This window comes from Medicago truncatula, chromosome 7, assembly GCF_003473485.1.
Source record: "Medicago truncatula cultivar Jemalong A17 chromosome 7, MtrunA17r5.0-ANR, whole genome shotgun sequence".
Lineage (NCBI taxonomy): Eukaryota > Viridiplantae > Streptophyta > Magnoliopsida > Fabales > Fabaceae > Medicago > Medicago truncatula.
The window spans coordinates 20,471,790-20,482,928 of record NC_053048.1 but is presented as its reverse complement, the minus strand read 5'-3'; the positions used below and the strand labels follow the sequence as shown (position 1 = coordinate 20,482,928).

Here is an 11,139-nt window from a genome sequence, read left to right as displayed (position 1 = left end):
ACACATGAAAAAAGCGCTAGGAAAAGCATTAAATATTTTTTTCAGGATTTTTTTTTTTTTTTTTTTTTTTTTTTTACAATAAGATAAAATAATATATATATATATGTATATTTTTTGCACATTAAAATTGAGACTATTATTTATCAAATAAAACTTAAAGATGTCATAAAAAATGTATGTATATATAGCATAAATGTCAGAAATGTACATAGCCACTAATATGGTAACATGGATATCTGAAAGTTACAACTAATTAATTAGTTAATATAAGATCAAAATCTTCTATGGTAGCATGTCTTCATCTATCTTCTTGGTCGTCTCAAAATTTATATTCACAAAAAGCAGGCAAAATTTCCAAATTTTGTTCACTCTCCACCACCTGCATATGGCAGAAAACCCCATTAAGCAATAAGAAACTATATTATATTAGAGACAAATTCAAAGTACTGCTGATCATAGTACAAATTAAAGCAAGATAATAAATTAAAAACACTACCACTTCTAGCAAATATATTTTGAAACATGAAACTCACCCTTATCATAAAAATATCATATAAACAAAAGGCTCATCATGAACTGACACCATTCTTCTTGGATTTTTCTTAGTTTATCATTTGAGTATGTCGCACACTTGAAACCCTCAATGTACTGCATATATTATAACAAAAAATAATCATGTTACTTAATAAACTTAAATAATATATACAAATATTATACTTTAATATAAAAAATAACATATACCAGCTTTGGAATCTCATTTAGTTTCGAAATGAGAATCTCTTTCATAAACCTCATCACAAAGTACCCGCAATCTATACCATTTTCTTGGCGAGGACACTACAAAAAATAAAATAAGTTTGTATAAATAAAATTATTTATATTATATTCATACACTAATTGTTTAAGGTTGTTATATGTTATATTATCAAACCTGTACTCGGACCCATGATATGTTGTTAAATTTATTCTTTGATACTTGAGCGTTCCTTGCAGCGCGAAATACCTTTAGAACTCTACAAAATATAAATGTAAACTTTGATTACATACAACTGACCATATATATAGTTTTCATATACAACAACTGACCATAAATATATATACATATATATATATATACTTACGTGTCAAACATACTCTTCATTTTTGGGTAATTCATATAGTCATTGAGTAATGGATCCATATAATATATGATTTCCGATATGGGATTAATGACAAATAACACCCAATGTCCACTACACAGATGTCAAAGTTAATTAGAAAATCTTCTATAAACGATGGTAAAAAGTGAGGAAAAAATATTCAAAAACAAAGTTTCAAAGAAAATCTTACATAGGCTTATGTATATAAAATGGTAGAATAAATAACTTGTGCTCATCTTTATATTTCAAGAATTCCTTAACCATGTATGCTTTGACAAATTCTTGTTCTGCTTCAATTAACACCAAGGATATTCGATGGGGGGATAAGAAGGAGAATTTCCTTGGGACATCAGTGTCGCGCACAAACTTCTCATACAAGTACCTAGAATAAAAATGTAATATTAATTAGATACTATATATTAAATGTTATACAAATAAAATAATTTGTTCGATCAATTTAAAGTTATTCGGAATACCTGATATATACGCAGACAACAGAGACACCTATTTCTGTATTGTTGAAAAACTCATACATTTGTTCTTTGGTAATTTCTTCATTATACTGTTCTTCACCAAAAATACCTTCCTCCATAGTTATCTGACGCGTATCTGAGTTTTCCATTTGCACTTCCACCAATGATTTAAGAGCTAACACCCATGATGGACGACACTTTGTAGAGTTAGGTTTTTGATGTTTGGTTTTTGCAATATCTTGTCTTTGTTTTGTGATTGGAATATTGCTATGTCTACCCTTATTATTGACTTCTTTCGACTTTTGTGCATGAGACATATTTCTTGGTTTATCCTTGATGATTTTAGTGCCTTCATGCAATTTTTGTGTTTGAATCTAAAATATCAATTGTATAGTTAATTTAGTTAATGATTAACAAATGATTGAACAACAAAATGAACATTCTTTGTGTATATCAATATACCTGTTTTTTTGAAGTGACCGACTCGTCACCCCTCCTAATCCCATCGTTACCATTGCCTTTATATGTTGCAGGAGTCTATGTGAAATTGATTCAGTCAGTGATCAATTTATTTTTTAAACAAGAGTGGAGAAATAAAGGCTATCTTTGATTAGACATAGTTTCACAACTTCTTAGAAGTACATTCTGCCCTCATTTCAAAGAATCACAAACTATTGCTTCTCTTGAAAGATCAATCCTATACTTATAAGTACATGCTATAAATGAGACTAGCTAGCTAGTTACTAACTAAAATTCTTTTTGAAACCTGCTAGGAGAAATAAGTTTCTTTCAAGTAGATAGCACTACACCTATAATAGCAACACACAGAGAAATAAATTGCAATCCGAATTGCACAATAATTCATGATATAGAAGTAACATCATCGAACAGAGAAATTTATTTTACCTCAAGATTAAGGGAAATGAGGTTTCTTTGCCATGCCACATATGTTCCTATTGCATCTCTAACCAACCTTATACCAGCAACATCATCAGGTATGAGCTTCAAATCATCAATTAAAGGTGCCAAGTACACGTCAATATCATTCCCTGGTTGATTGCGCCCAGAAATTAACATCGACAACATCATGAACTTACGCTTCATACATAACCATGGAGGCAAGTTATAAATCACCAAAATCACAGGCCATACGGTATTTGGGATACTTTGAAAACCATGTGGGTTCATTCCATCAGTAGACAGTGCCAAGCGTAGATTTCTTGCTTCTTTCCCAAAATCAGGATAATCATGATCAATTTTAGCCCACTGTGGCGAATCTGCAGGGTGCCGAAACTTCCCATCTCTAATTCTATCATATTTGTGCCATGTCAAATGTTTTGCATCAACTTCACTACTAAACATGCGCCTGAATCTCGGTATTATAGGAAGATACCATACGACTTTCGCAGGAATAAATTCTTTCTTATATCGAGAGACATTACATTTAGGACACTCATTTAACGATGCGTATTCATTTCGAAACAAAATGCAATCGTTAGGACAAGCGTGTATCTTTTCATAACTCATGCCAATCGAGCACAACATTTTTTTGGCTTCATAGTTTCTACTAGGAAGAACATTATCCTTTGGCAGCATATCTATCAGAAGGGTTAACAAGTCTGTGAAGCTTTTATCAGACCATCCATTTCTCGCTTTTATATTGTACAACTTCAATACTGCAGACAGTCTTGTGAATTTGCTGCAACCATCGTATAATGGTTTCTCTGAATCACTAACCAATCTCTCAAACATTTCAGGACAATCCCGAAGATCTTCTTTAACTACATCTAGCATTTCGTCAACTCGATCATGGTCAAATGTATTTGTGTCAAATTCATTTGATTCATATGTCTCATTATTCTGAAAATCTACGTTGTTGTTACTCATCTCACCATGCATTGTCCAACATGTGTAGCTTCGATCAATTCCGTTCGCCAGTAAATGATTTCGCAACACAACCCCATTACCCCTTCCTCCATAACAACAATTTAAGCAAGGACAAATGATTCGATCGCGGTCAGTGGCATGTTTCACAGCAAATTTAACAAACTCTTCTACTCCATTTTCATATTCCTCTGAAAATCGGTCCGCAAACATCCATTTTTTATCCATTGTTTCTTAAAGTTAATTTAAGAAACAATTGATTTTTCAATCTACAAAAGGGTTACAAAACTATTACGCCTACAATATCAACATCTCTGGCCATATATAACAACACATGAATATATTCTACATGTTGTCACAATTCATGTATTAACTAAAATAATCAAAGCACAACACTAAAACCATATACAATTCAAACTTGTTAATTTTAATTTTTTATCAATCAGAAAATAGAACAGAATACAGCGCAAATTCCTCTCAAATTCCATAACTTTCAAATAAGAATCTCAAGTCTAAGCAGCATGGCACATAACAACCAAGGTCGGATTAAGCAAGTACTTCAAAAAAAGTAATTTCTAGCTAGCATTGTGACATGAAACAACATCTATTAAACAAGTAATTCTATAACATAAAAAATTATTACAAAAATTTATAAATTCAGAAGCTGTGGCAAAAATGAATAAAACCCATAACAAAAAAAGAGAAAGTACAAAAAGAGAGAGAGATATCTGGAGAAATTACAGGAGAAAGAGAGAAAGAACCGTCAGGTAGAGAGCTGTGATGGAGAGAGTCGTGAGAGAGAGAGCTGTAAGGGAGAGAGCCGTGAAAGAGAACCTACAGAGAGAGAGGTTGCTGTTAGAGGAGTGAGAGTCAACCAAGCAATTTATTTGTCAAGTTTGTGAAATAAACCTTTTTTTTCCATAAAAAAGTATACATAACTACTAAATTTTAGAAGTTGATTATTTTTATGAATTATTAAATTTGAATTTTGTTTGTAGATTGTTATATTCTTAAGTTTTAGGGCAGCGTTTAGATTCTTAAGTTTTAGCTCTGCCTTTTGAGTACTTCTCAACCTTTTGTTAACAAAATCATGTTATTATCTTCACTTAAGTCATAACTACACTTGAATTATACAATGAACAAATGAAGCATATTTGTGAAACATTCTCTTGTTTTCAGACTCTGATTGTGACATAAACACACTATGACTAATTATTTTCTTCTTTGTGTCTTTTTCTTCTTCTTTATATACCCATGAAAACATATAGGACCAATAGAAGTAATGAAAACAAATTACCAAACAGGGACTATCAAACATGCACAGATTATGCTGAGATTATGCTGAGATTTTTTCACTTAACCCTTTAACCTGAAGTATTGATAATGATAAGTTAGTGTTTTCAATTGGCAGTTGTGATAGCTTTTTAATCCAATGATAGCTTTTTAATCCAATTGGCAGTTTCGACAGACAGAATTGAAAACACAAATTGAAAACACGAGAAAGAGAGATACCTGAAGAAGAAATTACAGGAAAAAGAGAGAGAGAGAAAGCTAACTCCGGTGGCCGATAACAAACTCCGGTGACTTTTTCCGTCCAGTTGAGTTCAACGCTTCAACCCACTTCTTACGTTTTCCGGCCGGCGAATTTAGTTTTGTTGTTTCAATGGCTGCTTGCTACAGTTCCCTTGGCGGTTAGGGAAGACGAGATCCATGGGCTTCTTATTGTATTGGTGCAGAAAAAAGATGTTCCAAAATTAGGCCCATTGTGTTGGCAATATTTTATTTAATATATTACTGGTATTAAAAAAATCAAAGATTATGAAACAAATATTTTATTTTAGGCTTAAATGCTATTTTTGGTCCCTTAAGTATTTAATTGGTATCATTTTGGTCCCTTAACTAAAAAAAAGATTGTTTGAGTACTTAAGTTTTTTTTTAGTCACGTTTTGGTCCCTTCTGTTAGATTTCCGTTACGGTTTAAAAAAAGGCTTAATATATGCTTTGGTCCTTTAACTTATTTTTGAATTTCATTTTGGTCCCTTAATTTTAAACCGTCTCAATTTGGTCCCATAACTTTAGCTCCGTTTACCTAAGTGGTCCCTTCTGTTAAAAAAACTAACACAAGGGACCACTTAGGTAAACGGAGGTAAAGTTATGGGACCAAATTGAGACGGTTTAAAGTTAAGGGACCAGAATGAAATTCAAAAATAAATGGTAATAAATGTTGTAATTTTGAACTTAATTCTGGTTTTCTTTTTACTGTGATAATTAATTATCTTTGAAATTTTAATATACTTCCAATGTATCTTATATCCACGTCGATGAAGTTGAAGATTTTGATCCCTTTAAAAATCCTTTAGACAAATTTCTCACACGAATCTGTTTGTTGCCATCAATGGTTTTAGTGATAAAGATATCACTTATGCTTCAGGATCTGCATGTGCATATAATATAATATATGAAACACTAATATTGACACAAAATATTAATGCGGACACATATCAACACAATTAATAACTCGAGAAAAAAATTAATTTATTGAATAGAAACATATGTTTTGATTTGTTGGAAACTGAACAACTTTTCAATCTGAAATGTTATATGTCACATGGTATATAATAAATTATTCGCTTCTTAATTATTATATAAAAAAAAAGGCTTAATACATGATTTGGTCCCTTAACTTATTTTTGAATTTCATTTTGATCCCTTAATTTTAAACCGTCTCAATTTGGTCCCATAACTTTACCTCCGTTTACCTAAGTGGTCCCTTCTGTTAAAAAAGTTAACTCCTGGACACGTGTCACATTGTCATTGGCTCTGAGTTTTTTTTTACAAAAAAAATAATATTTTTAAATTTTTTTTTTTTTTTTTGTAAAAAAAAACTCAGAGCCAATGACAAAGTGACACGTGTCTACACTTAACGTTTTTTATTAAACCTAATGGAAACCTAACTGAAGGGACCAAAACGAGACTAAAAAAAACTTAAAGTGTTCAAACAATTTTTTTTAGTTAAGGGACCAAAGCGATACCAATTAAATACTTAAGGGACCAAAAGAGCATTTAAACCTTTATTTTATATATTGTATAGTGCTAGTTCGTATTTATAATTTTTACATAGTTTTTATTAATTTTAATTCTTTATATTTATTTATAATATAACATGCACATTTTATTGAATAATTTTTTTTTACTAATATATATTTAGTTTGACACATAACTTATTTTTGGAAAAGTTTGGATTTAGTTTGATATATATATATATGATAAAAATATCTTGTCAAAAAAAAATATATGATAAAAATATTTAAAAAGGGTGTGCTTTGCAGTAGCTATCCATTTTTCATAAAAATAAAAATAAAAAATCGAAATATGTTATGTAGGGGATCGAACAGGGGACCTGTTAGTTAGTAGCGTTTCTTATAAAAAAAAAAAAAAAAAAACAATAAAATACAGTTTCAGGGAATCGAACAAGGGACTTTAAGGTGAAGATGTTAATCTTCTACTACTCAGCTACATTAAAATAGCGCTTTTTTTAACTAATAAGCGCTATATTTCTCAAACATACAGTAGCGCTTTTTTTAACCCACAAAGCGCTATTTAATACTGATTTATTTATAGCGCTTTTCATCAAAAGCGCCATATACCAATATAACTGTTTTTTATTTAAATATTTATTATTTTTATTGAACCAAAAGTGACGCTTTTGAAATAAAGCGCTATATAAAGGTAGAAGTATAGATAGCGCTTTTTCAGAAAAGTGCTAGCAAAAGCCCCGTGTTTTGATTTATAGCGCTTTTATGTTAAAAGCGCTAGTAATGGAGCGCTATATTTTCCCAATTTTGTAGTAGTGATTATACACACAAAGGACTAGGGTGTGAAGTCGTTTCAGAAAAGATGGGAATCTTGAAGAGCAGGCGAGGTGCAGTCAAGGATACGATATGATGTATTCAATCTTTTGTTTTGTTTTGTTTTGATATCCCCCCATACGCAATGAATGATTTCACAGGAAGTGACTATGCATGGAAAATGAATGCGAGACTAATGGCAAGGCAAGATAAAGTGACATATCACATTGCTCAGCGGCGGGAAGAGCAGTGTAGTATCCTATTGCTGCTACGTGACAGCTGCTTCAGTTTTCCATATATTTTTCACAACAGGCTTCTTTTTTTTCTTTCCAAAGGTAACCTCCACATTTTGTTGTCGGTGATAAACTTCCTCTTCGGTCAAGGGTTTTGGAGCAAAACCAATCTCCGGTTCACCATTGAAAGCTTTCCTCATCTTACGATATGGATGATAACGATTTAGAAATTTTCGATGCCCAAGATAAACAGTCTTGCTTCCATGTTTCAGTTGATGATAACATGTTTCAGCCTCACATATAGGGCACGCTTTATGCCCTTTAACTGTGTACCCACTCAAATTACCGTATGCCGGAAAGTCGTTGATGGTGCAAAACAACATGGCACGCATATTGAAATGTTCCCCGGAGTACGCGTCAAGAACATCAACTCCTTCTTCCCACAACAATCTTAAATCATCAATCAATGGACTTAGATAAACATCTATGTCGTTACCTGGTTGATATGGGCCCGAAATCATCATCGATAACATAATATATTTACGCTTCATGCACAACCAAGGAGGTAGGTTGTAAATTATCAAGAGAACGGGCCATGAAGTATGTTTACTACTTAGATTACCATATGGATTCATTCCATCAGTATCAAGTCCAAGTCTAAGGTTTCTTTTCTCTTTGCCAAAAGATGGAAACAAAGAATCGATTTTCTTCCATTGCAAAGAATCAGCTACATGGCGAATTTTTCCATCACGTTTTCTCTCATCTGCGTGCCATCTAAGGTTCTTTGCGTCCTTTGGATTAGAGAACAATCTCTTGAACCTTGAAATTATTGGTAGGTACCAAAACACTTTGGCAGGAGGACCCTTTGTGCTCGCATCATCTCTAGAATCAGCGTCTTTCTTTTTGTAGCGTGACACCTTGCACTTCGGACAATGATCATGTTTTTCAAACTCTTTTCTATATAAGATGCAGTCATTAGGGCATGCATGTATTTTTACATACTCCATACCCATCGGACACAATATTTTTTTGGCCTCGTAATAACGATTCGGCATTGTGTTACCTTCTGGAAGTATTTTTGTCAACAATTGAAGCAATTCTGTGAAACTTTTATCACTCCATCCATTTTTTGCCTTCAAATTAAACAATTTTAAAACAACTGACAAACGTGTAAACTTTGTGCATCCCGGGTACAAAGGTTCTTCCTTGTCTTTACATAATGTATCGTACATATGCGCTCTCTTAAAAGATTCTTCTCCAATATCGTGTATCATGTCTTCCAGTCGATCATCCATATCTGCACTAACGTTCTCTCTTTGGGATACACTTGGCAGTATTGCTTCACCATGCCATATCCATTGTGTATAAGTTTGACAAATCCCGTTCCAAACTAGATGGCCCCTTATTTCTTCCTTAGTAATGTTTGGCTCCCGGTTCGCACAAGAAACACAAGGACACGGGAAAAGTCCATCTTTGTTTGGAAGATTTTGTTCAGCAAACTGTAGAAATTCTATCACTCCATTATCAAACTCTTCACTTAATCGATTAGCTTTCATCCAACTACGATCCATAATGACGCACTGAAAATGAACACACGCTGAATCAAAGAATTGTGATGCCTACATAACTATTAGAACTTAGAAGACTTGGAGTTTGACCAAGTAAAAAACTTGGTGCTTAAGCAACATAACTACTTACGCGGAGGTACGAGATTAATACTAGCTAGAAATCTCTTAGATGACACGCAAAAACTGTCATTGTGAGTATGGTGGCTAAGTTTTTTTTTAATTACATAGGGCCGAAGCCTGAAAAGTTTCAAGCCCCTTATACTTTACAATTGTCGTCCTTCCTTCCATCTCTAAGAAATAGTATTATTATAACAACCGGTGAGTGATTAGATTAAAGTGTGTTTCTAACATTATTCATCAAATCACACATGAATTTAATGACAAAATCAGAATAACTGGAAAAGGGATTAGGGATTAGGGTAAACCATCTAAATCCATTGATTGAAAAGGGCACACATGAATTTAATGACAAAATCAGAATAACTGGAAAAGGGATTAGGGATTAGGGATTAGGGTGAACCATCTAAATCCATTGATTGAAAAGGGGTTTCATAACAAAATCATAATAATTATTGGATTTCTAACCACAATGAAAAACAAAAACGAAAATTGAATTACAAAACCCTAACCATAACCGAATTTAAGAGAGAGAGAGAGAGAGAGAGAGAGAGAGAGAGAGAGAGAGAGAGAGAGAGAGAGAGAGAGAGAGAGAGAGAGAGAGAGAGAGAGAGAGAGAGAGAGAGAGAGAGCTCACCGGAGGAAAACAGAGAGTTTGAGAGTTCGACCGGATTCTTTGAGAGTGGGATTGAGTTCGACGGGATTCTTTGAGATTGAAAGAGTTCGACAGGGTGATTTGAGAGTGAAAGAGTTGGACGGTGTGTTTCTGTTTGAGAGTGAAAGAGTTGGACGATACGGTTTAGGGGTGAACATTTGTTTTTACCTCAGGCACTTGTCACCCACTGATGTAGTAATAAGTTAGCCAAAGTTTTCACTCAAATTGCAAAAATGCCACCGCGTGTCTTTCCCCTCATTTCAATAATCCACTGATGTAAATGTTATATGCTACAAGGAATTACCCTCATGTGCTTATGTCAACTGATGTAAAAACTCATAGTGTGTATCTTTCCCTTCAGTTATTTTCCGTGCTGATGTGAAAACTAAAACCCCCTTGATGTTAAATCTATATTTTGTAGTAGTGATTGTACCAACCCAATATGTAAAAATTTATATTTGCGATGATAACTTCTAATTTCATCCCTAGTTAGCAAATATACATCTCTGGAATCACTTAAATAATGATTTTTCTCAACTGTTATAATTTTGTAACCTTTCATGAAGTTGAATCGAGAAAGCAATGTTTGCTTATAAATGTGACTTGTGGATATGTTCTTTATATCTTGGTTGTGAATTATGCTACACTCCTTTCTAACAACATCAGAATCATTAACAAGAACTGGAGCAGCCATTAGAAGTGATGAACCTGATCTGCAACATATGTAGAAATATAATATATTATATATTTCAGTGAAGAACAAATTTGCATGTGATTGTAGAGATTAAGTAGCAAAGGCACTTTAGAAAGAAAAAAAATACTTGGAAACTTAATATAGAGATTAAGTAACAAGGAACTCTAGAACGGAAAAAATACTTGGAAAACTTACATAAATGAGTGATGAGAACTTGGTTGCGAATGAAGGAGGGCATGAAAATGTGATATTATTGCTGGGCGAACAAGGAACTACTTATAGATTCCATTCTCTGCTTTGAAACTGACATGCAACTTTCGAATATTCTATCAAATCAATAATAATAATAATAATAATAATAATAATAAGGCTGTTAGTCAATATTTATAAAAGGGTATCATTTAATGTGGTCAAAATAGTTGACTTTATGGGAAAGACTTGACCTTGCATTTCTATTGAAGTTGCGCTCCTTGGAAGAGAATCGAAGACGCGCGCCTCTGGTCGATGGGCGAAGGGATCTCGAAAGCG

General features: G+C 33.1%; 2 protein-coding genes across 4 annotated transcripts; both read right to left on the bottom strand.

The window, feature by feature from the left end:
* Positions 1–247: 247 nt before the first annotated feature.
* Positions 248–3,744, bottom strand: LOC120576843 (uncharacterized). 3 transcript variants are annotated; one of them, XM_039827394.1, is made up of 9 exons: positions 2,519–3,744; positions 2,075–2,149; positions 1,616–1,986; positions 1,330–1,521; positions 1,122–1,232; positions 932–1,013; positions 742–837; positions 534–648; positions 248–379 (listed from the first exon to the last, which is right to left on the bottom strand). In XM_039827394.1, exons 1-8 carry the CDS (start codon positions 3,722–3,724, stop codon positions 550–552), a joined length of 2,232 nt encoding a protein of 743 aa, XP_039683328.1. In that variant the 5' UTR covers positions 3,725–3,744; the 3' UTR covers positions 248–379; positions 534–549. The 3 variants fall into 3 exon arrangements, with proteins under 3 accessions (XP_039683328.1, XP_039683329.1, XP_039683330.1); XM_039827395.1 differs by lacking the exon at positions 1,122–1,232; XM_039827396.1 differs by lacking the exons at positions 248–379; positions 534–648; positions 742–837 and having other exon boundaries at positions 1,135–1,232.
* A 3,868-nt stretch (positions 3,745–7,612) lies between these two features.
* Positions 7,613–9,148, bottom strand: LOC120577010 (uncharacterized). The gene has a single exon (XM_039827898.1). The coding sequence runs from the start codon at positions 9,146–9,148 to the stop codon at positions 7,613–7,615; it is 1,536 nt and encodes a 511-aa protein (XP_039683832.1).
* Positions 9,149–11,139: the final 1,991 nt, after the last annotated feature.

Excerpts from the sequence above, each read along its gene's own strand:
- LOC120577010 (XM_039827898.1), bottom strand. The coding sequence starts at position 9,148 with ATGGATCGTAGTTGGATGAAAGCTAATCGATTAAGTGAAGAGTTTGAT.
- LOC120576843 (XM_039827394.1), bottom strand. The coding sequence starts at position 3,724 with ATGGATAAAAAATGGATGTTTGCGGACCGATTTTCAGAGGAATATGAA. Across the intron at positions 2,150-2,518 it reads TCATTTCCCTTAATCTTGAG|ACTCCTGCAACATATAAAGG; the intron begins GTAAAATAAATT and ends AATTTCACATAG. Across the intron at positions 649-741 it reads TAAATGAGATTCCAAAGCTG|TACATTGAGGGTTTCAAGTG; the intron begins GTATATGTTATT and ends TAATATATGCAG.